The following is a 26,829-nucleotide window of genomic DNA, read 5'->3' on the forward strand; positions in this document are numbered from 1 at the left end:
TTTAACACAATTAAATATAAACAAAAGAAAAATATTTATCATAAGTGCAAAAATAATGAACATTCAAAATATTTTTATAAAATACATCAATTTCCTCATGATTGACTATGAATTTGTAACAATTGATTGAATTTTAGATGCTTACTCTAAAACATTAAAAATATTCTCAGCTGAGGTGAATACTAAACATTAAAAGTATTATATATACAACCAAACAAACAAAAAAAAAGTTTGATATTAGAGTCTAAACTAAATTTAAGACCATTAAAAACATAACAGACATCAAAGATTTTTATTGATGTAAAAATGTTAGAGTTAAGATTTTTATTAAAGTTTTACATATAAATTTTTTGTTTTGATCAAAATATGTACTTAATTTATTTTTCTATAAAAATTCTTTTAAATTTTTATAATTTTTTTAAGTATAATTCAAAAATAACTGTTGCAAGCGAATTAATATTTCTAGTTTCTACGGCTGTCGAGCCGTGACATAGAAACTTTTAACATTTTTTAAACAGATTTTCTGTTCTGTTATGATAAATTATAATTTAGTTTATTTTTCTAAGTTGTTATTTTAGTCCATAAAACTAAATTTCTAAACTATTACTTTATATCTGATATCTCCTAGCTCTCTATTAAATAAATAGTTACTGTGAGACTCAAAATTTGATTGTAGTAAACAATAAGTGTAAGCACATAAACCTCTAAAAGAAAGATTTTATTGAACTTAAAAGTATAATTTAAAAATTTCCAGTATAATTTATTTTCATTTTAGTAATTAATATTAAGTTGAAGCAAAAAAAAACATACGCTTTGACTGAAACTATTTCTAAATAAAAGTTTTTATTTTTTTTCTTCAACTATTTACAAAATAAATTATTATGCTTAGCTATAAAACTTGTCATAAACTTTTTATCAAATGTAAATGTGTTATTAAGATAATAAAATTTTATTACAATGTCTATTAAAAAATTAGAACATCAACTTATATTAAAGACTCAGAATTATTTCAGTTTTATATTAATTCTAATTTTTTGCTAAGTTTTCGAATAATTTTTACGATAGAAACACGATAATTTACTTAACTAAACAGTTGTTAATAAACTTGATTTTAAATAAATATTAAAGTAAACTAAAATTTTTTATAATAACAAATGTTAAGTTTAAACATAACGCTAAAGCAATTGTCGGTAAATAAAATAATATAACAATTATCCTTTAAATTCAAGCTGTTATAATATGTTTTTATTCCCTTTTTCTGACTCTAGCCGTAATGATCGAAGATTTCGGAACAGTTTAAGTAATTGAGAGTTTATTATAAGAACAGAATAAAATGGTGTTTAAACGGCAACAATGTGAATTACCTAATAGTTTAACCAAAACAAATGTTGTTAAATTTTTTTATATTAAACACTTTTTGTAGTAAAAATTCGCACAGTTTTTTTTAATAAAAGTAAATTTAATATTCAAGTTCAACATACTTTTCTGTTTTCGTTAATTGCAATCGACAAAAGTTAAATAAAATAAGTTCAAGCAAAATCTAAAGTACACAGCTTTTGTATAAAGGAAGAAGCGTTTTACGAAAGTATCAAACATTTGAGATTAAGCTACTAAAATTTTAGCTTTGCATGTAAGTTAGGTTATAGATATATCAAGTAAACGTAAGCACTGACTCGGTGAGATTAAAAAAATAACTAAGTATCAGCAGTAGTTTTTCAAAATTGCACGATCTTAATCCCGAATATACTGCATAGCGAACTTAAGCGACTCTCCAACGCCTAAAAATCACTTATCAACGTCAGTCCAAAGTTTATGTGACGTCACATAACAGAGCACGACTTCCCGGTTTTTCGCTGCGTGGTCGTTGCCACCACTTCTATTTCGGAAAACTTTCTGTTTTGCACTTTCCTGTTTCTTTCTTCCCGACCTTGCAACGACGTAGTGTTAACGTCACCCGTGACATCACAATCGATCTTGTTGTTTTTCTTCTTTTTAGGGTGACAGTTGGCGAGGGGCCAGCCAATCGACGAGCTTCCTCCGTGCTGGATGCTCGTCGATGATGACGTGCTTGGAGTAGCTTGGTTGCCCTGTGACGTCAGCACTAGCATTGCGACGTCATCTTGTTGTTTCGGTGCGTTTTTGTTCTTTTTGCGCATGGAAGCGCGAAAAGACGATGCAAAGTGTTTTTCCCGTTTTTCGTTGAGATTCGGAGTCCCGTTTTTCTTCTTCGGCGAAAAAACAACCCTTTGAATTTCAACCTGAAAACAAAATCTGATGGCTCATAGAAAACATAATACAAACATAGTTTAATAAAAAAAAGAATAAACTTTTAACATAATCATTTTTTTATCTTTTGCACTGAATGTATTCAAAAAAACTCACTTCAAGTAGATTGTTGTTTGGTTGCAGAACAGAAGCAAGTTTCAATTATAATTTATTATTTTGAGTTTAGTAAAACGTATATATTTTTAAATTTTATTCAAAACAATAGTTAGTTTATATGGTCCCGAATTTTATTATAGAATAACAGAGATTTGTCGTAGGGCAGTTATCTCAAATATTTGGATATTTTTTTATTACTTACCTATGAGAATGAATGCATAAAAAACTAAATATACTTAAACAGATGACTAAAAACTGCTTTACTTTGTGAGTAATGAGAAAGTAAAAAAAACATAAGCATTTCTACAAGATTTTCAGATAAAAGAAACTCTTTTTTATAAAACATCGAAAATACTTAAACATACTTTTAAATTCATATTATAGTGGTAATACTTAATTTGTTTTAAGGTAAAATAAAAAAAAACTTAAACGTAAAACAATAAATAAGTTTCAAATAAAAACTTACAGGCGGAGCTTCGTCGTTAGGGTCGATTCCCCAAATAAAGTTGTCAGGATCTGCATTCCAATATTTGACCCACAAGCTTTCGTATTTTTCACCTTTTATGTCTTGCTTGTCGTCTTTTTGACTTTCTACCGACTTCTGCTCATTCTTTCGTATTTCTAACATGAATTTATCAAAAGTTGTCTAAAATTAAATACATTTTAAACAAAAAACATATAACTATTAAATAATGGTAAATCATTTAATATCACAATTAGCTTCAAACTACAATATAAAAAAGTTTAATTACAATAAACTGAACACAATTTACTCAATACAACTAAAACAGTTATCAAAAAAAAAAAGTTTTCAATTTAAATTCAAGACTAAATGGTATTGTGCAATTAAATTTTTTTGTTACTATATTCGTCTCAGATTCAGTCGTTTCATCTAGTTTTGATAAAGCTACCTAAATTTATCAGCTTACTTAACAGCTTAATCAAACTTATAGTTTTAAAATTTCTGATTTTTAAACCTGCTCTTCTAACCCACTCATCTCTGTTTTCAATAAGTCCCTGATGAAGAGGAGAAAATAAAGAACACGTATCTTTCATCATCTGTAACAATTGTTTTGGATAAGACAAAACTGTATTTACGTTATGTCTTAACTTGTTAGTACTCAACCTTTTTTTCAAACTTTAAATTTTAATTAACCAGTAAATAAAGTTTATGCATATCGACGATAGAATTAAAAGAAACTTTGAAAACTTAAAATTAAATATAAAACTACGAAAAATAAAACTTTATTTGTTACAAAAATGCTGATAGTTTTTTGGTTAATAAAATAAAATAGAATTCGTGTGTGATTAATTTTTCAACTTTGATAATTTAAGTTAGGGTTTGAACAACATTTTAGTTATCAAGCTACATTTATCAGAAAAAAATATTTTACGGGCCAGACTTGTAAGAAAATTCATAGCAGGCTGCTTAAGTTGAAAAAAAGTTAAAAAAAGTACACTATAGAAATAGTATAAAACCTTTAAATAGTAAAAATGCAATTTAAAAAAAAAGCATTACTAAGTATTGAAAAATGTTTTAAGTGCATATTTCATAATATTTGTTATCATAGGCTAATTTTTTTATATGCATAAGATGTTTCCAAACTCAAAAACATGTCGCAGGTCAGATATTTTTGTTTGTGGACTAGACCAGGCCCACGGGCCGTACATTGCCGACTCCTATTTCAAGGTAAAGTGATATTTTTTTTTAATAACTGTTACTATGTTATATAAAGTTACATAATTTCCGAAAAAACTAAAGACAATGTTGCTAATGTTTAGATTTTAGACTAAGCCTCTACTGTATTGCTTATATTTTTAACTACAGAGTGTTCAGTGTATTTGCGTTATTAGTATTTTGAGCCTTGTGTAACGGAACTACTGGAATATAAATGATTTGATGTGCCCTTGTAATAATAATATATATTGTATCTATTACTAACTATTAATCTACAACAGTCTATAGTACTTATTACTATTTAAATAAATACATTATATACCTAGTTTAGCTTTCATTCTTTCCTTACAGTATTTATTATTTACAGAGCTCTGTAGAAATGTGTTAATTTGTTAACACACAGAAATATGTGTTAGTGTAATAAAAAAAGAGTACTGTTTAAATTTGTTATTATTATATATTCTAGAGAACTTGAATAGCTAGGAAGTTTTTTAGCAAACGCTTAAATTTATATTTTGAATAGTTATTTAGATCAGTGCTTCTGAAATAGGGTTCCGTGGAACCCTAGGGTTCCGCGACGCCTCTCAGGGGTTCCGCGAAGCCTTTTGAAATTTAAAAATTTATGTAAAAATTACTTACATTTTATATAAAATTAAAATTAGGGGTTCTGCGGAAGAGTTGAACTTTGGAAAAGAGTTCCGCCACTACAAAAAGGTTCAGAATCACTGATTTAGATTATATAAATATTTATAATATGTAACTAACATACCATTCGAATGCAACTACGTTTAAAGGTATCGAATAACAAAAATAGTATTATATTAGATATACAATATCTTCAACTTTTTTTTTCTCATAGTATCCCTATAAGAATAAAAGTTGATTTGTATAAGCTCACACACTGAGTACTGCTTTGTTAATTGTATACTTTTTTGTTTATGTTTTCACATGAAGTTTCTTTTTGAAATTTCTCTATAAATAACAACTAATCATTTGATAAGTATTACAAAACTAGCATCATCACTTTTAATAACGGACATAAGTTGTCAAAGTTTTTTAAACTTCTCCAAAATCAAGAAATTAATCTCATGTTCTTCAACTTTTGTTTACCTAAAAACGTTAGGATTAAGAAACATATGACTTAACTATAAAAAAGGAAGTCACATATAAGACTTTCGAAGTAAAAATTACTTGTAAAAAAACTAATTAATTCTATGAATCTGTCAAAAAAACTTGCAGATAAAGTTTCTTTTTCATTTTATTTATATTGAATTTTTTTGTTATAGTTATCTTAAAAAAGTTGATGAGGTTATCAGTTTCTTTATAAAAGGGCTGTTTGTGCGTTGATTCTGCATTTGAGTACTAGAAATTATTTTTTTATCAGTTAAAATGTGATACCAAACTAACATTTATCTTTATTTTTTTTACAAAGAATGCTAATTAAATATTTTAATTTTAAAGAAAAATGATAACCATTTTGTTCTTTAAAACTGTGTAAAATCTTTTAAAGGACATATTAGCTTAGAAAAGAACCTGATTTTTGTACTTTCAAATCTTAAAAAAGGTAACTTTCATAAATAAACCATTTTCATGAGTTTATAAACTAAATTTAGAGGCACGTTATTGCCTCAAAGTACTCCAAAGGATTGATACGGTATTGTTTCACTTAGTTAAAAGTAATTTTGTTTCCTGAATTAAAACAAGTTATATTTATTTTGATCATTGTTAAATATGCAGTTTTATTTGAAAAATATATAAGTTATTAATGATCAACTCTTGTGTATTTATTTTCTCCGATACAAAGTTTAATAAAATTCGGGTTAATTTTATTCGCTTCGTAGAATAGTGTGATGTAGAAGCTTACAATTTTATTTGATAGTTGTAATAACCCATCAAAATCTAGAAATACAAAATATCTTTTTTTACATTCACTTTTAGTTAAATATTTAGTTCGAAAAAAATTGAAACTATATTTTATAAGAAAATAGTTTCAATTAAAAAAAAATTCTTATGAATATATTTTTTAGCGACATAGTACCCAAACAGTACTTTAAAAGAAAAAATAAATAAAAATAGATTAGATTTAATGGTTTTCAATTAATGTTTGTGTATAATGTTTTATGAGTAGTTTCCTTTATCCTATTTCAAAACTTTATAAACGCGATTTAAAAAAAACGATTGGTTTTTTTTCTGCAATTTAAAGTCTAAAATACATTTTTAAAATATGATTTAAATAAAACTTTGTAGTTGTTAAATACTTTTTTTTTCATTAGGGCATTGTTTGATTAAAAACTAGCTAAAACGTAAAATCAAAGTAAATAATAAACAATGTATACAGAGTTACTAGTTTTTGTTGTTATAAAAAATATATTAATAATTATTTAAAACATAACAAGATTAAAAGATGGTCGTTTTATCTATGAATTAATTTTATTTTAGTTTGTATAGAAACCTATCTCAAGCTGCTATATGTCAAAAAATATTTTTTTTTAGTATCAATTTTGACCTTTTTGTTTGTTATATGTTCATAAAATACATTATAAAATCTATTACCTTAAAAATATTTTTATTGCTTATGTTAATTTTCAGTTAATTTTGTTGTTTTTAAATTTTTAACTAGATCTTTTAGATAAAAAGAAAGTTTGTGTATTAATTTGATTTTTATATTTTTGAGAAAAAAATAATAACAAGCTAGATTTTTGAAAAGTTATTAAGTTACTTATCTAAATGCTATAAGAAATAATTAAATCAATCATTTTAGAAAAGCGGTTATAATAATTTTTTAGTATTTTTACTGCATGAATAACTTCAAAAAAAAAACCTTTTTTTATTTATTGTTGTTAAATGTACACTTTGAACTCAAGCAGCAAACCGGTAAGCCCTATATTTAAACCAGTAAACTTGAAAACCAAAACAACAGCGCATAACGTAGATATAAAATTACTTTATAGTAATGAAGACACTTGCATCTTGAAAACTTTGTTAAACTAGTTAATTATTTATTACTAAACGACAGTTGAAAACAATTATTTTGATTGAAAACAGGACAGAAATATCGCAAAAAAATCTTAGATAAAAGGTTACGGTGAACAAAAATGAGCACTACTTTTCCAGCTCAAAAATTTAAATATCCAGTTAAGAAATATATATTTATACTAAATTATAAAGCGTGAACGTTTTAATAAACAACAAAAATTATAAATGATATAAAAAATATTTATAACAGTTGGGTTTACTGTTCAAATTATTTACCAAAATTATTTTTAGTTACAGTTAACAGTATTTCATACAATCATATTTAAAAAAGAACGATTATTAAAAATTAAAACAAAGTGTAGTAAAACCTGGTACACCATGGAGCAGACACCGTCGATGAAACCAATTTGCATTTTTGCAATATCTCCGTCTTGCCTCCTATCCATCATTGGGACCGGTTCCGTGTCAAAAAGCTTCCTTTCAAGGTCCCCTTGATCGTAAAACTCTGAAGTTACGTTTTTTGCTGTCTGAAAGTTATTTTGTTTTTTATCTTTCTAAATCTTAATGTTTTCAGTGAGTTTAAAGTTTGCTTCCACTGTATTTGTTTCTTAAAGTGTATTATACTCCATATGTTTCTAAGGTTTATCTTTACGCGAGCTCTTGTTAAAATGACACATGTATTATAACCTGCTTAAATAAACAAGCCCTAAAAGTTTCTTTCTGTCAAATAAAGAAACAAAACGTAGAAATTATAATCTATTTTTTCCTTAGAAACATAAATAAACATTAGACACTTATTACTGAAAATTTTAACTTGAATTATATTTATTTAGTTAATTGTTAATAAAATATATAAGAAATTTAAATATTTTATAGTAGTTTATAAAAACAATGTCTTTTTGTAGACAGCTTTACGTAAGAATAATCTTGACTAAATGTTATAAATTTATAAAACATTATTGAATTTGTAAAGAATATTTTTCAATATTTTATGCTTGCGCGGCTTCTTATAATTAAGTTTATATCTGATGTCTTTATACAAATAAAATTCCAGCACTTATATTTATACTATATATAAAAGTACTGCTTTTATAAACTTTATTTATGATAAAAATAAAAACTCCCAATACAGAAAATAATGCGTTTTTATGTAACAAAACTGTATTTTGCTCTAGAAGTTGACCAAATTTTTCGCTTTTTTTAAACTTAAATACTCTAAAAGTCAAATAAGAAATCTTTAACATTTTGTAAATTTGTTATTGGATGTTCAATATAAAATGTTTAAGTTTTTAAAAGTAATTATCAAACTTTAAGTATATATTTTGTACATAAACGTTCTGTTAAGAAATCTATAAAAGATGAATTCATATTGTTTTTTTTAGCTATATGATAAAAAAAAATCTTTATTGGAAATTTGTATTTATTTATCTTAAAATTTTTAATAGTCTATTATTTTGCGTAAATTTATACAAACAACAAAGTATATATATGACAAAAGATTCTTACAACCCTAAACCTATAGCGCTTTCTAAAAAGTACATACAAAAATTTAAGTTTTATTTATTCGAACAGCTATAAACTGTTTAGATTAAAAAAAAATTAAATTAATAAAAGAAACTTTCAATTTTCTTTACTACCCCTTACAACTCTAAAAAATTATAATTTAAATTTGATAGCTAACTTCTAAAAAATTGTTTTTAAAACTAACTTGATACTGCGCTTCCCAGGGTTTAGTCGTTTGAGCCAGATCACACGCAGTCATCATCATTGATATTAGAAGTCTTTTCTTCGAGATGTCTTTGTGAAAGTCTCTTTTTTCTGGTTTTAGTTGTTTTAACATATCATTAAACTTTCCTCGCCGCCTAACAAACATACAAAATTTAGTTTTGTATCATTTATTAGAGTATGGTGTATTTATTTTGGTGTAAGCTGGATATAAAAACTTAGTTATAACGATTTATAAAAAAGTTGAGTTTAAAAGTTATACTACTAGGTCTGCAGTTTTGTTATTACAATTCAAATATAATAAATAAAGCTTACACTGAAACTTATGTATTTAAATCTAAAATTATAAGTTGGTAAAAAAATTGCTTGAAAACTTGTTGAAAAAATTAACTAATTATAAACTGAAAATATTTTCTTGCTCCGTATAAAGTCTCTTAAAACAACTGACTGGTATACAAGTTTTTATACACATCTTTTTGAAGTTTCTTAAAAGTGTTGTATAAATATATTAAAAGTTTAAAAAGTTACATAAGTAATTAAATTTTAACTACATTAATTAATGTTATAAATAAGACGTAAAGCTTTTTAAAATATCAAAAAAAACTTTTTATTTACTAAAAAAACTTAAGCAAAACCTTTATAAATTTTGAGTTTTTATTTTTCTAGATAAACATTTATTGTGCTTGAGACATGATTTCATACTGTAAAGCAAACTTAGATCATTATGAGTGCCTTTTTTGTGGTAAAAATAATCACAAAATAGTTAACATATTATCATAAAAATTAATATCAAATGTTGTTTGATATATGCTTTGAAAGAATAAAAATTAACAATTAATAACAATTCATATACATAAAAAGAATAATTTATTTTGTAACTTTTATTCTAATTACAGGTGTTCATGACAGTTATAAAGATAAGGAACCATAACAACTAAGTATTTTATTTATTGATATAAAAAACATATTATGACAATAGTGCAAAAAATCTAGTTTATTATTCTTTAAATAGATTTTTTTTGTTAACTTACTGAAAATAAAGACCAAGGTCTGTTGCCAGGATAGCTTGTCTTATAAACTGTGTCATTGATTTGATTTTTTCGTCAGAGAATGATGAAAAAATATTACAGTTTTTAATAGACAAAATTCGTTTGAAGTTATCAAAATGATGGTGTTCTAGAGTTGAGGTAGAATATAATGATGCTAAAGGTGATTGGGATCTAAAAAAATGTAATTAGTAAGTATATAACTGTTTGTTTATTTATTAATTGTTGTTTTGATAGACCATTTTATTATTTTTTTATTATTTTGCAATAAGCTCTGGCATCTAGTGTTCCTAATATTTAACTAAAGTAAAGAATTTGTTATAAAAAATTACGAATAATTAGCAGTGTCGTTGCTAAAAGTGTGAATGAAGTGTAATTTTATGTAATTTTTTACACTACCCTTTTAATTGAGAGCTTATAAACGTTTAAGGTTCAGACTTATTGTTTATTATAGACTATTTTTTGAATTTAAAGGAACGTATAAGTCTTACTGTAATAATTTTCTATTTAAAAACTATATTAGTTTGTAAAATTCAAAGAAATCTACAGAAGCTTTTCTAAGCGAGAAAAAGTAAACAAACTAATATAGTATATATGTTTGTTATGATATAGTAGTATACATTAGGTTGATTTATCCATAAAAAAGGTTATTTTGAACTTATATTAATATGGTATTAGAATTTATAGAGCCTTTCATATTTTATAAGCAGAGAAACGACGTTAGTTAAATAAAGTATTTGCGTACAAAAAAAAGTTGTTTTGATTTTCCGACGAGCTTTACTTATCTAAATTTTTAGAAATTAATGCCCTATTACGTTATTTTTTTACCTTTATATATATCTATATATAGAGATTGTTTATTCTGTAAGCATCGGAAAAAAAAGCTGACGCTTTGTATCATAAAAAAACACAAATTACTAAAGATTTTTATAATTTCCGCTGATGACTCAGAAATAATTTTATAACCATTGAAAAAATTTGAGTTTTTTAGTATTTCTACACTACCATTTACTTATATTCAAAACTAAACTATTAATACAATCGAGATTTTTTACCTTACAATCTTAAACTTAAATCAAACGAACCTAATTAAAAAAGTGTTGTTGGTCCCCCTATGATCCGTATCATGACAAAAACAAGCTACTATCAAACAAAAACTTTCTTCTAGTGTAAAAACTTCTTTAAGTTCGGGCAACTGTACAAATTAATAGGAAGAACATTAGAATTTTACAACATTTCAAATAAAAAGGGTCTTTAATACATAAGTTAAAGTTTAAATTTATTTTACAGTACAATGAGCTTTAAATTTTAGAATTTAAAAATTTCTTCATAATAGAATGTGCCTTAATAACGTACAAAAAAAGTACATTATAAAAATAGTTTAAAATATAACCATGTTCGATAAACTTTAAGCATAATTAACTAAATAAGGTCTTTTTGTTTTTAAGAAAATTGAAATACTTTAAATTTTTTTAGTTTCTCAAGTTGTTAAGTTTAAAAACTCAATTTCTAAATAAACTTTAAAAAAATACCTACAACAACCTTTATTTAGGATTATTTATTACTTAATCAAAACAGAAAAACATTTACTGTTTTATACAAATAAGTTTTAGATATTGCATACATTTTTATCCTTTTTCATGAAATGTAATAAAAGAGCCATAGTATGGGCAACGTTGAAACCGTGTCTCCAATTATGGTATCTTACATCTCTGTAAGAACTTTTTACTGTCAGCAACCATCTTAGCATTACCTATGGTATATAATATATTTCTGTAATTGTAACTTATTAAAATAACGTCAAGTTTGTGCTTAGGTTTGTGCTTAACAATAAATTATTTAATTGATATCTTAGATAAGTTGTTACAGTTGAGACACTGATAAGGTACACACTTTAAACCCAGGCAGAAGGCGTATTTTAGTTAAAATGAATACTTTACAGTTATAAAAAAAAGATTAAAAAAACTTAGATTTCCCCTATTTTCGAGACCTAGTGCGTATCTGACACGGGTGCGTTCGTTATCAATTAGTGTACCTGATCTTTCAATACTTCACTAAAAAAGACTTTTTTTTACTTAAACACGAGATTTTTGTTTTTGATTTGATACAACCAAATGAGGAATATTAGAGTAACTTATTATAATACCTATCTGCCTAAAAGACTTATGAGTTTAATAACAAAAAAAAAAAAAAGAAGGAACAACCTATTTTTTAAATACTGTTATTTATTATCTAAACCTTACAAAAAACTTAAAATTTATTTCTTTATTTTTTGGATCAAAAACCGTGGTATAAATATCAATTTTAAAAATCTACAATTTAAAAAGATTATCTTGAGCTGTTTTCACTAGTATTCTAAACAATACTGACTATTTTGACTATTTGCGACTTTCATAGCCAAGATCACACTAAAAAAATTATAAAATTATTAATTAAGCTAATTGTAGTTTTTCAGCTATCTTTTATGTGACAAATTTTTTCTATAATAAATAATAAGTTTATAAAACTTAAAAAAACAAACAATAATTAGTACAACTAACATTTTCTTCAACTTTAAATGTGTTTAAAATTTCAAGATCATTAAATATCTTTAATGAGATAACTAGAGTTTCGTCTTCACTATAACAGCCATCGATAAACTTGAAGTCGTAAATATTTAAATTTTTCTTCAGTTGTACAACCTGTAAAGATATAAAAAAATTTCAGTAACCCATTCTAAACTGTAAACTTTTTGTAATCAATATTCTAAAGTAGTGTTAAAAAAAGTGTAAACGTAAGCTAATTTTTTTCTTCTAACAATAAAAAAAAATAATAATAAAAGGATAAATATTCTATTTTGTTTTGTTGTCTTTTTTTTCGTTTTCAACAAGCTGTACAGTTTTTTTAATAAAATTAAAGAAATCATAAAGTAACTGTTACCCAAAAAATTATTTCTTTAGTTATGAAGTTTTATTTTCATTGACTTTGCACAGCTTTTAAAAGTTTCAAAAATCACAGACTTAAACTACAGTATATTATTTTGTAAAAAATAAACTATATAAGAATACCGGGGAAAACATAATAATTATTAGTTTGGAAGCATTTAATTACACCATTCTTTAAGTTTTACACTTATAAATTATGAAAAATAACTATAGTAAACGTTATTATAAACTTAAAAATGAAATTTTGTTATACAGAATCAAAAAGAATTACTTAAAAGAAACAAGCTATAACAAGCTAAAAAAGACAATGATGTTATAAATATTTTATTATCTTTAATTGTAATTTAAGTTTGATATAAAAACAATTCTAAAAAATCAATGTAAAAATAATTTATAAAACTACGTTATATTTTTATTAATCAAATATAACATCAACTGTAAATTCTTAATCAAAAACAGTTTTTCAAAATATATTGACAAAAATTGCTATTTAAATTGTTAAAAATAAACATAATTTTTTTTATAGTTTATGTTCTGAATCTTTCTAAAATACTTTTATAAAATTTTTGACCCCAAACATAAATAGTCAATCAGAGCGACTCCCTTTTGTTAAGCATTTATTTATTTTTAGTTTTACTAATTTGTTTATTTTGATTTATGTTTGATTAAAGTTATCTGACTTTAAAGTATTTTACTTAGTTAATTTAAAAACATAACTTTCATCTATTCATATTAATATATTTGTTATCAGTAAACATACATGTTAAAAAAGTTAAAAAAGAACTTTTAAGATTTAGTTTTTGTTTACTTAATTGTACGTTACTACAGCATTCAACATAATGATGTAACTTGTTTATTTGTAAGATATTTGAATTTAAATCGCATTCAAAACCCAGTTATATCCAAAATTTTTAATAACATTCATTTTTTGTTTAAAAAAAAAGTTATCTATAATAAAGTTTTTAGAAGTTATAGTAGTTTAAAAAATACAGCTTAAAATAAAATAAAAATCTCACAAAACATTTTAATTTTGTGTTTATTTAGATATTATTTAATAAATTTGAATATATTTTTAGATAAGTGAAATATTCGTTTCAATAAAACCAAAAAATAAGCTGTTAAAAATATTCTATCTTCAAACAAAAAAAAAAAACAGCTGTGTTTAAAAGTTTAACACATCATGAGCACGGCTATCCAAGATGCAAGAATTTTGATAGTGTTTAAAATTCTATAACGTTTTATAATTTTTAACATACAAAATACTCCATAAGAATAATTTATTAATAAAAGATCATTATCACCTGCAACCTTGTGATATCAGGAGTGTGAGAGTTAGAGAGGTGATAGGCGATCATTTCTTCGTAAACTTGTGATCTTGAAATTTGCATTCGGTACGAGTTAATTGAGTTCGAAAAGAACACTCCACATAAAAGGAATCCTTGCATTGACTTTTATAAAAATACAGATATTGTTTATTTATTTTGCAACTTTTGACTGCATACTTTTTTGCCAATTTAATTTACTAAATAATTTGCTCATTAGGAACTAGAAATTATGTTTTTTTTATAAGAGTTGAAAAAATGATTTATTTTAACAAATTGGTGTTTTTGACTGAAAGTATAATTATATAATTTAAAGTTTGAGGGGATTTATAATTTTTAAGAATAAGTTAAAACAACAGTAACTTAAAATAAAATAAAATTTTTAAGCATTTTTAACAAAAGTTCTAAGCATTTTAAACATGTCGTAAAACAGTCTAGATAAATATAGTTGTTAGTGTTGTATTTTAATAGTATAAACTTCCATAAATGTTAAAGTTGTTTTATTATGATTTCTTATTTTTTAATTATTAATTTTTACTTTTACTATTTCTTCATCCTCAGAAGTAAATCCTGTTGGTTTGTTTGATAGAAGTAGAACGCACATCAGTTGATCACCGGTATAGAGAGGCAAACATAATGCATTTTTTAGAACAAAACTTTTTGATGAATCCTTATAAAAATAATTGTATAAAAATATTTTATTTGACTAAGTAAAATATGTTAAATAAAAAAAGTACAATACGTAAAGTTAATTTTACTACGAGTAGTATAACGTCAATCACTTGGTTATATTTTTTTGTACCGCTATTTTACTTTTATGTACTTTTTATTTAAAGTTGTATACAAAGAATAGCTTTTATATTTTAAAAAATATCATACTACAATTAAAATTTAAAAACTAAGTGCCTAATGTCGAACTAGATTTCAAAATAACTATATTAGCTGTAAAGATAATTTATAACACCCACTTACTTCAAAATAATAAGGAGATAATTCAGTAATTTCAGAAAGTCTTTTTATCTAAAAGGTATTTTTTTAACTAGACGTATTTTTTCTGACAATAAAAGTGTTAAAGCTAATTGTGAAGCTGGTATTTAATTACTTGCTACCAAAGCTTAAGTATTTACTTAAATGAGTATTTTATACAAAAATAAAAGTTAAACAAACTCTTGAAGTTTTACTTTATTTTTTAAAAAGTAAAACTTATAAAGGTATAAATTTAAATAGGTATTAATTTAAAATAAAACTAAAGTAAATACAATCTGATACTATATAAATGCCTACGCATTATGATATCAGAAATTTTAGTTTGCAAACAAAAAGCAATTTTTTACTTAGATTTGTAAAAAAAAACTTGTTTAATTCTATTTTAGATGAAAGTTACCGTTTTTGTCTTTAATGAATCAAGAACTAATTGAAAGTCAAGAACCCAATCAGACTTTTTTGACCTAGAAGTTGAACATAAATGGTTATATATAAAATATTTACATAAATTTCTCAATACTTATAAAATATATAACAAGCAGTTGTTTCAAAATAGTACATTCTTAACTATTAAATCAACTTAATTAACGCAACTTCCTTATTAAAACATTTATTCTAAAGTAAAAAGTACTATTATGCTAAAAAGACTTACATATTTCTATAAAACCTGTGTAAGAAACTCTTTAACAAAATTAATAAGAAATTGTTCGAATAAATTTTTACGTAAAACTATAAAAACATTATAACAGTTTAGGAATACTTCTGCCAGCCACATATTAAAAGTCATTCGACACTTTTAAAAGTAAATTTTTGTTGTGTTTCATACAATTGCTAAGTAGATAACCTTGTGATTTGTATGTCATCTATCTCTTGATTTTCGTCTCTTATGATGTCAAAATAACGATTAAGGTTTGTTACATGATCTACAGATATTGCGTCAGTACTTTCGTTGGTCAATGGATTATCAAAAAGTCGAATTGCCAGTGTGTATCTTTGGCACTTAATAGTGCTTATTAGCTGCATCATAGTCGACTTTATGATGTCATCGCTTGTGATTGAAGACCACGAGTTAGAAAGTTCGTTAATAAGAGACAAGTGAAACTGCAACGAAAAAAATTGTTAAATGCCTGGCCAAATTTTTACATAAAAAAAACTACTGCAATCAGCCAGAAAATTTTAAAGTTGATATTTACCAGTTTTATCGAGAAATATTTTATAATTGGTTAATAACTTATTTTTGTATGAATTGTTTTAAGGATATATCTTTAAAATAATTAAATTCTTGATCTACAGAATAAATACTTACTTGTTTTGAGTGGTTAAGAAGGCTTATATCTTTATTCTTTTGGCTATTTGTAATTGCTAAAGAGCATAGAATAAGAAAGTGTTCAAGAACCTTGACAAGAAAAATAATTTAAAAAACATGTAGATATTTATACATTATATCAGTAAAAGAATGTTATTTTTCAACAAGCTTTACTTAAAAAATTTGTTTTACTTTAATCTTGTATTGAAATTTTAAACATCTATGAAAAATTTCTAAAACATACTTCTTTGTCACTGCTCGTAAAAACATTACTTTCAGAACTGTCCTCTGAAATAACTTTGTTTATAACTTCCACAACACCATGTAAGATATCTTTTTCTTCAGATATTATTGGGTAACAAAGCATGCTGTGTATCTCACTATTTAAATTTGCCGGAGTATAATCATTTAGCTCTACTATTTGTTCACTTTCTTCTGTTTTGATTGAACTGCCCTTTTTAAAAGCATTGTATAAACATTTCCGTAAATAAATAACGAGTTGATTTAAATATGTATGGATGTCGCTTATGTGCATTATAGTGTCTATGAAAAAACATTGCACAAAATTAAGTTCTAAGGTTTATTTTTATTTTGTAAAAATATTATACTGTGCTAACATTTTATTAAGTTTTACACAAAATATTCTAAACATAATATTCAATACTTAGTTAAAGTTAGTTTGTAGTACTATATACGATTGAAGCAATACATAATGTAAAAAAAGTATATGCTTTTATGCTATAAATGTGCATAAAGTTTATCAAGTTTATCAAGTTCAGTAAATACGTAGCTTATAACTTACTTTAAAAATAGATACTTGAACTTTATTAAAACACTTTTTTTAAGAAAAATAACTAGTAAGAGTTATTTTGTTTAATCTAAAAAGAATTTTGTTTTCGTATAAAGACAAACCATTCTATGTGCGAATTCAAAAGGTTTTCTAGTTTGGGCAACCCGCGAAGGTATTCCATCAGCAGAAGAGACTTTATTAACTTTTACATCTTTGAAATATGATTGAGGAGTTATTCCAGACAACCGAGAAACTAGCTCTTCCTGTAATAAAAACTAAAATATATTTATTACGTACGTTTTCTTCATCTACTAAATAACTTTTTAGTTCTACATCTACACCATTTGTCAGTACAACTTTTAAAGCTTTAGAAGGAAATGTTTTACAAAAAAATTTAAAACTGTGTACATAGAGAAGTTTATGTTTTAAGTTTGTTTTTTGATATAATTTAAATGTTTGCTATAGATTGAAGTTATTATTTAAAAAAAAGTGTTAAAATTTAAAGTTTTTCCAGTTATTAAAACAAATATATTTACTTTGTTAGTTGTTTACAGGAACATAGTCACAAAAAAATCTGAAAATACTGTTTGATGCTTTACTTTTTTCTGAAATAGCGATTATTTATACCTTTACAATACCTCTATTTTAAACTAAATGAATGTTACATTAAATTAGTCGTTTAGTATTTATTACTGCTGATGAAGCCCGTATTGCAATAGCTGTAAAAATATATTAAATTAACGATTTTCAGCTTTAAAGTAAACTAATCAATATCAGCAATGCTGCTGTGGTTTTAGCTCCAATACTCTTGTTTTTTGTCTTTGCCACGATAATGGTTAGCGTATTATTTTGTGTTAATGTTTTTAACCCTTTTTGCAAAAATATATCTGAATACATCTGAATGTGAGCAGAGCACTAAGAGCTTTGGGAAAAATTTTGAAACTGTTTTTAGCAGAGATAAGTGTTCGACTATCATTAGATAGTAGAGTAAATTTAAAAGAGTTTATTATTTCTATATACACTTTATGCACATTTATAATTAAAAAACAATTTTATTCTGTTCCTAAAGAAAAACAATGAAGGTAACAAAATATTGAACAGATATATAATTGATTTTAAAATTCGTTTATGTTTTTGTGTTTAAGTAAGTATACTATCTTGGTTATAGTTTAAAATCGAGCACACTTTTACGGACATACAAACTTTATTAAAGAACTTCGATTTAGTTTTTACAAAAAAAAAGAAACTTTTAATAGTTTAATGTAGTAACAAAAAATCGACTTAAAATTTTTTTTATCAAACGTGTTGTAAGTTAACTTTGACTTAAAAGTTAAATTATACGCATTTTATCAAAAAAATACTAAACGAAAATATATATTATTTAAATCAAAAGTTTTTATTGAGTTTACATTATATTAGACTTCAAATACTTTTTCCAAAACTAAACGAAAAAAAACTCAACTGTTAACAACTAATACTAATTCTAAAAATGTCATGCATAAAAAAACTACTGTTGATAAACACTAAAACTTTATTGAATAACTTTAAAGATTTTTTTTTGTAAAACAGCATCTTCTGTTGAAAATATATATTACGTAAACAATACACTTCGATATTATACCATATTACTTATTAAGTTAAAATATATTATTTTTCATTGTTATTTTATTTTTATGATACTATATAATAAAAAAAAACAAGTAACTGATTATTAAACTTTAAAACTCTTTAAAATAATTACTGTTATACGTATAAACCCTTTTTTTTAACAAGTTTTATTTAAATTTGATTAAAGTTCATACTTAAACGTAAAAAAAAAGAATTTTTATATTTTACTTCTATTGCATATTTTTGTTTGAATAAAGTTACGAAATAGGACATACGTTAAATTTTTTATTAATTTTTAAAGCAACCATTGAAATAAATAAATTAACGACTATGTTATATAAACGTTTTTAGTTATTTAGAAAAAAAAATTTTACAATTAAAACAAAAAGTAATAGAAAACAAATGTAAGTTAAATTAAAATTTATAAAATTAAAATAATCTTACGAAAAAATTTCTGTTGATAAATAAACAAAGTAAAATCAAGTAATAAGCTAAAAATATTTATTTACTTATTTGTGTTTTGTCTACTTGTTCCCTTAACATTATTGTATTTATTTCACTATTGTAAATAAAACTATATAAAAAAACTGCTTGTGTTTGAACTATCTTTTGATGTTTTTTAATTTTTAAGCCAAGTAAATGTTTTACATTATTTTAAATACAGATAAGTATTGCATTTGTAATTAAAAAATACTACTTTATTTTTAAGTAAGTAAATTCTTTAAGCATGTTATCCTCAAAATAACTAAAATAATAATACATTTTAACACTAGGAACAATATTATTGTAAGAAGATACTAGTGGAGTATTAAAATCGATAAAAGCATGTTTTAGTTTTTAAATTAATAACTCCTTAAGATACTAACTGAAACATATTTCAGTTTTAGCTTTGAAAAATGTAGTACTTTTTATTAGCTAGCTAATGTTTTGTTATTACTTTCTACTTTTATTAGCTTTGAAATGAGTATTAAGATGTAAATCATTCTTACATGAGTCCATTGAGTCTTTTTTTTTAAAGCATGTACCTTTTTATATTACCATAGTTTCTTCCTTGATTATTTCTTTTTAGTTTAAAAAATGTTAAATATGAATGTGCATATTTTTTTTACGAGAAACTGACTTTAGCTACAAAATTTTTATTAACATGAAGTTTAGTTTGAAGTATCTAAATTTTGAATATTATTTTGACATAATTTTCTTGATGTGAAAACCCTAGTTCAGTAATAAAATCACTATATGTGCTTAATGAACTTTAAGAATTTATAGTTTGTAATTTGTTATATGTTAAGAAAAATTAGTTAATGAATTTTATGTTTAAAACGTTCGACATCCTTTAAAAGATCTAAAAATAACTGCTAAAGTTCTATAAAAAAAACTGATAAATTTCTCAGTAGTAAGAATGTTGTCATAAGAAGTTTTTGTTTTTAGTTGTAGAATCATCTTTATAATTTTTTTTATTTTAAAGAGCTAAACTTATTTGAAATATTTTCTTTTAAAATAAGTATATATGATATTTCGTATAAAAACAATCAACTTGCTAGTGGTCTAAGAATTTTTAAATTTACTAAACAAAAAGTTATTTTTTCTTTTTACAAACTAAAAAAGTTTATTTATCCATTAGTTTCTTAGATTAGAAAAACTTCAGTTTTTAAAGCAGAGAATGAATATTGTTTTAACTAATGGATCAATTTACTTAATTGGTTTCTTATTTTTTCTAAAGATTCTATATATAAAAGGTAATTTACAGTTTTTAAATACTAAACTAAGTTATTCCGCTATGCTAGTTTCAAATTTTCTGCAATTTGAGCTTTTAAATTACTTTAAAATGATACAAAGCTTTATTAGTTTAAACTTTGTTATTTAAAATTTATCTTAGAATATTTTTCACGTTTAATTTTGGTATTTTATTTTAATCAATCCGAAACAGTTAGTTTATTTAATGTTGAAAACAGTTTAAAATGTTATAAAAAAAATTTTGCATACAATATTCATAAAATAAACCTCCTAAAGCTAAATCTATTAGTTGGTAATCATTTTCTTCAAATCCTTTTTAGTTATTTCGAAACTTCAAGAATGATCTGGTCATCATGTTTTTTGTCATTTAGTGTCTAATACTTAGTTCTTTTATATAAACTTTAATTTTTAACTTGCTACTTCAATTGTTTTAGCTTAATAGTATTCAAAATAAGCTAGAAATATTACAAAGAACTACATAGGATTTTAACAATTCAGTTTATAAATGACTAATGTATGTATGCGTTAGTGTATATTGAAAAAAAAAAAATAACTAAAAAACATTTTAAAATAGTTTTTTATTGAATCTATAAAAACAGATATAATTTTTTTATAAAGTTACAAAGCAGTTAAGAAAACTAACTTTCGCACTGGAATTTTGTCCACTTTGTTGAACTCGGTACAAATTGCACCTTTCGGCTTCCAGCAGAAAGCAAACGTGCTTGAGAGCTTTGAAGCAGAATTGATCGGCATCTGATGTGCTTGTCATTTCTTTCGCCAGCTGTAGAATGATCGGCCGTTCGCTGATATATATATTTATTTATTTACTTATGACTTTTAATTATAAAAAAAAAACATTTTACAGGTTTTTTTGAAAGACACTTGTCCTAATTTTTCTTAAAACCTACTGAGATTAAAACTGTTTGAACTCAATACAATTATAAGTTTTTTGTATAAAAAAATGAGTTTTGCTTTTCTTTTGAGCAGGAATTCAACAAGAAGTTATATTTAAAGTGATAAATCTGGTTTGCTTACTTTTAAACGTTTAATATTTGAAAAAATATGAACTAAGCAAAGTTATTTATTAGAGACTTTAATATTCAAATACTTTTTAAACACTTCGTTTAAGTAAGGTTATGTATTTTAAATTTTTAAGTCTAGTAAAAGTATATCTTCTAAGCTGTATATTGTAATATTGTTGTTTAACTACCTCAAAAAATCTAGTTGTTTTTTATTTCAGTAAGCTTATCTTAAAATCTAAATTTTGTTAAAAATCAGGAAATATTCTAAATACACTTTTTTAACTTTTCAATTCTTTCTGTTTTTCAAATGATCAAGATTACATAAAGTTTATAATGTGTCAACAGCACAGATAACACCAAAAATTAGAGGATGTTTTTAATTATTCTTTAAAAAGTTAGGTTTTTTATTGAACTAGATATGTATTTTTATTTTCAGGGTAATAAAAGTAACAAATTTTATGCTCGTTCTGAGCTACAAAGACTTAATAACCGTTGAAAAAAAAACAATTCATATTTTATTATACAATGTCTCTTTGAGTCTACGGTTTTTATTTTAAGCGAAATTTGTCTCTAAAAAATATATTAAAAAATAATATAAAATATTAAAATAGTTTTATTTATATGAAATAGCTTAAAATTATGGTATTTAAAAAATTTAAAAATTCCAAAAAAAAGTTTCTAAGGAATACACAAAACAGTTTAATTTAGACTTTTTTAATTTTTAATTTACATATAAATAATAATCTTAGATAGTAGTCAAGTAGTAAATGTTCTACATTAAATTTTGAATATTTAAAGCAGAACTTTATTACAATATTTTTTCTTAATCTTAAAAGTTCTTTTTTTGAATACGTAGTGGTATTTATAAAAAAAACAAATTTAAAAATTTAAATTAACAATTTAAATTTAATTTAGTAATGGAAATTGTTATTTATTTTTTATAAATTTTTACATGTTTTAATTTTTAAAATATAGAAAAAAAAACAAAGTGTATTAACAAAAATTTAAATTAAAAAAAGTAACATAAATATTTAAATAGATACAATTTTTGAAACCCAAGTATTCTAAACTAATTCGATTTTTTGTATAGAAAACATTTAAAATCTTATATGTCATAAAAGTATTTGTCATATTTATTGAATGGAGCTCTAGACAACTTTAATGTTGCTTTTTGAAGTTTTGTTTATTCTGCATAAAAGCTGAACTAATTTCAGGATAAAAAACTTAAGTTAAACTTAAAAGGAAACGCAAAATTGGTAATGCTTTTTCAAACATTTGTTTTTGTAAGATACTATTTCAACTATTCTCTTGACATATAGTATTGGCCTTTTGACGTCACAATGATTTTGAACAGACGTAAATACAAGCAAGCTGGCCGGGCAGTTTAAAAGAGCTTTTTTGCATTCGTAACTTAATTTTAGTGTTATTACGCATTTGATCAATTTAAAAATAAATCTCATTCATTCTTTGCTTCTTTGCTAGTTCTAAATGTTTTCAAAATTTCGCAAAGTGAAAGCTGGAATAGGCGTTATTTTATGAAAATTTTTATATAATAGTTGAAAAGCTGTATTTTTTTTACTCATTTTGAGATTATACCTGATAAAATTGCACAAACTTTCGACTTAAACTTACAAAGTTATTAGACTTCTATCAATTAGTTGACTTAATTTTCATAAACTTGAAGTTATCATCTAGTTTTAGAGACCAAAAATGTATAAAATTCAAAATAGCTTATCATATTTGATAGTTAGGTTTTACTAAACTAAACTTTTTTTTTAATAATAAAGTATAAAACAAAGTAATTTAACAATAAAGTTTAACCAGTTTTACTAACTTCAATAAGTATACTTCATCTTAAATGCTGGTAAAACTTAAAGTTTTTGTGTCTTTGTTTAAAAATATTGTTTTTTGAATACAAAAAAAAACTCATTATAATTTGCTTCTCTGCCGTATAAGAAAAACTAATTGAATATAAATTAACAAATTTAAGCTTTAAAACTTGAGTTGGTGTTTTGAACTTTAATAAACTATTCCTGGTCACTAAAACAGTTAGTGCTTTAGTTCAAATTAACGAATTGAAAAAATAAATTTTTATACCAAACAATGAATAAAAATATCTACTTAAAACTACATAATGTAAATAACTTTTCACCTTTCAGGCATTAGCGACCAAAGACTTTACACTACTGATCAGAACCTCTTATTTTATTTCATAAGTTTATTTGTTTTTATTGTTTCTACTTTTGTAGTGAGTTTTTATCTTAAACGCACTAAACTTTATTTGAATGCTGAAAAAACAATTGACTTCAGTAAAGCTACAAACAAAAAAACTTTTTTTTTTGTATTGTGGAATTCACTTGCGTTTAATTTTTAGACTTGTTTTAGGTTTTTTTTTTCTTTTTTTAGTTCTATCGCTTGAAAAAGATTGATCTGTTTTTGTTAGTGAAGTACTCGTGAATAGATGGCTGTTCATTAAATTAATTTTTTATACAATAAATTGCGTTATAAATTTTAAGACAACTTGTTTTAAGGTTATTTGGAATAAAAATTTCTATATTGCCTAATAAGTGTTCAATACTTTAACTATTAAACTTTATTTGTTAAATTTTTAGGAGTAGTTTTTTACACAATGTTTATATGAAAACTTAAAAAAAATTCTACTACAAAAAATCGGTGATATAAGTATAGTCGATGTTCCTAACACCTTATTTTTTATGCTTAAAGATTACAATAAATTATTCATTTTTAAGCTATATTTTGTAACTAAAAGTTTAACAGTTTTTTTTTCAAACATGCTCTGATTAAGATAAGTTAATAGTTATTACTAAATTACTGTTTTATGTTTAGTGTTATGTCTTAAATCATTATGCCATTAAAAAAAAAATATTCTAAATAAAAAGTAAAGAAAAATTTAAAAAACTTTAATGATTTACTGTAAATAAATCATAACTATAAACTATACGTTTCTTATGTTAGATAATATTTATCTAGTCTACCGTATATTTATTCAAAGTATTTTTAGAAGACAAACTGATCAAAAAAAGCTAACAGAAATCGGTCTTTATAAAAAAAATTACTGTTGTTACACTTATTTGTAAGTTTGAAAAATCAATGAGAGCTAAATTTAAATATAGGACAATCACAACGGTGAAAAAATATTTACATTGACTAAACAAGTATAACTATTTTATTTTTGCTATAAAAACCTTGCATAGGTAAACAACGTACTAAATATTATCAAAGTTTTGTGCTTAAAAATATTTTTCAGGTTAAAATAAGATTCAGTTAAATAAGTAAAATTTAAGTATTTTTTCTGCAATTACAAATTTTAATAACGGCTTTCAAATTAAAAAAACTTTTTTTCACTTATAATTTTAAAAAACCTGCTTCGAGTTTTATTAAGTTACCAAATATAGATAATCGTAAATTAAAAAGTAAGTTAGTAAATAAGCAAAATTATATTAAGATTAATAACTTTAGTTTATTTTATTTGTATACAAGTTTTAAAGTTTTCTAAGTATTTGTACTTGTTGTCTGGTTTAATATTTAAACACGTTGGACATTAAATATATTAACTTTATTAAACAAAATAAGTCGAATTGTTTTTGTTTTTAGTTTAATATTAATTCATGAGCTTTCTTCTAAAAAGCAAAAGCGTAAGTTTTTAAGCTTACAAACTTTTTAGCCCTTTTAGTTGTAAAACTTCAAAAAGTAGCGATTTTTTGTTTGCAAAGCTCTTATGTTCAGCAAACAAGCACTAACTTCAGTTCAACACACTCAAGTTGATACAAACGCCAAGTTCGCTCGAGTTTTTAACTACTAACACGAATTCACATGTAGAAAAAATATATTATTATACTGTTTAGAAAGTATTATTAAACTAACTAAATTAATATATAACGTTTACTTAAAAAGAAATCTGTAAGCATCTTCTTAAATAAACAATCTAACCTATTAGTAGTGACGCTTGTGTCATCCATGTTTCGTTTCCCTGACAACCGTCGATAACCAGGTAGGTCACGGGTGGCTGATTCTTCGCCGTTTTTATTGCTTTTTGGCGTAAAATCGCTGATTTTCTGGCAAAACTTTAAACGGCCAGATTTGAAACATTAAACAGTTTTACTGAAAATAAAATAATTTAGTATGCGGTGGGAATGCTGATATAAATATTTCTTTATTTTGTTTCCATTTTGTTTATACACGTCATTATTCGCATATCAAATTTAATGAAAACTGTTTTAATTTACTGTAATAAAAAAAAATTCTTTAACATACAAGCAAAATAAGCTCAATCTATAAAATATACTTTCTTTAGAAATAAATGTGTATGGTTTTTGTATTATTTGTATAAAACTTTGTAATTTGTTCCTAAACACTTTTCTTTTATATAGCTCAGCTATTTTTGTTTTTTACTTTCTCACTAAAAACTACGTATTATAGTTATAAAACAATCCCAATTCAATTTAATTACTTTCTAATATTGCATAAACTATTTACATAACTTTTCTATGTATGCGAACAAAACTAAATTACGCTTTTGACGTAACTGTTTAGTTCAGTAGCAAACTGTTTTTGCAGCAGACTGCAGAACATCACTTAGATTTGTAATACGAACTTTCTTTTTATTTACAACTATGAAGGAGATTTACTAAACAATAGTAAAAATTACATAAGCGCCTTTGATACTACTTGGTTTTGATTTATTTCAGTGTTCAGCACAACTTAAACACTCATGTTTGGAATAGTATATATTACTGACATTTCATAAAATGTTTTACAACAGTGCTTGAGAATTTTCAAAATCTTAGTATGATAATTATTGCATAAAGGTTATAGTTTTAACTACTTAGCAGCATCATACAAAATTAAATAAATTAAAAAAATATATATTTGATTATTAGGATTTTACGGGTGTTTAATACATTAAGTTTAATTTTGTACCAACAGATAAAAAGTTACAAGTAACAAGCTATATTAATCGATACAAATAAAAGCTTTGGTGTTAATTTTTTTCATTGAGAATAATTATTTAAGATAATTAAAAAAAAATTTTAGATTGTTATAGTGTAAATTAAAAAATATTATATGTTAAAAATAAAAGGTGTAGATCATTGACGAATGTTGTAAAACAATTAAATTAATTGAAATTATTTTTTATAAATAACATTTAACTAGTTTTTATTATGCTAGCAATAAACTAGTTATTATTTTTATACTATTTTAGTTTATAATTTTGCTATCAAGTATTTTTGGCTATTTTGACATTAAAACCGCAATTCTCACAAGAATCAATAAAACAGCCACCGGAAGCCGCTAGAGAGATCTCATTAAT

General features: G+C 23.9%; 1 protein-coding gene across 4 annotated transcripts; it reads right to left on the reverse strand.

Moving 5' to 3' along the window:
- Positions 1–844: 844 nt before the first annotated feature.
- LOC145835440 (cGMP-specific 3',5'-cyclic phosphodiesterase-like) lies at positions 845–25,672 on the reverse strand. Of its 4 annotated transcripts, none has more exons than XM_082943029.1 (19): positions 25,449–25,672; positions 21,119–21,278; positions 17,256–17,408; positions 16,588–16,797; positions 16,344–16,433; positions 15,882–16,138; positions 15,438–15,501; positions 15,026–15,073; positions 14,592–14,723; positions 14,033–14,179; positions 12,348–12,488; positions 11,432–11,560; positions 10,893–11,002; positions 9,793–9,981; positions 8,745–8,898; positions 7,405–7,563; positions 3,360–3,441; positions 2,849–3,003; positions 845–2,258 (listed from the first exon to the last, which is right to left on the reverse strand). In XM_082943029.1, the coding sequence occupies exons 1-19, from the start codon at positions 25,475–25,477 to the stop codon at positions 1,821–1,823; spliced, it is 2,847 nt and encodes a 948-aa protein (XP_082799155.1). In that variant the 5' UTR covers positions 25,478–25,672; the 3' UTR covers positions 845–1,820. The 4 variants fall into 4 exon arrangements, with proteins under 4 accessions (XP_082799155.1, XP_082799157.1, XP_082799158.1 ...); XM_082943031.1 differs by lacking the exon at positions 25,449–25,672 and adding an exon at positions 23,650–23,777; XM_082943030.1 differs by having other exon boundaries at positions 847–2,258; positions 17,256–17,396.
- Positions 25,673–26,829: the final 1,157 nt, after the last annotated feature.

This window comes from Thalia democratica, chromosome 5 (assembly GCF_965202585.1).
Source record: "Thalia democratica chromosome 5, ktThaDemo2.hap1.1, whole genome shotgun sequence".
Classification (NCBI taxonomy): domain Eukaryota; kingdom Metazoa; phylum Chordata; class Thaliacea; order Salpida; family Salpidae; genus Thalia; species Thalia democratica.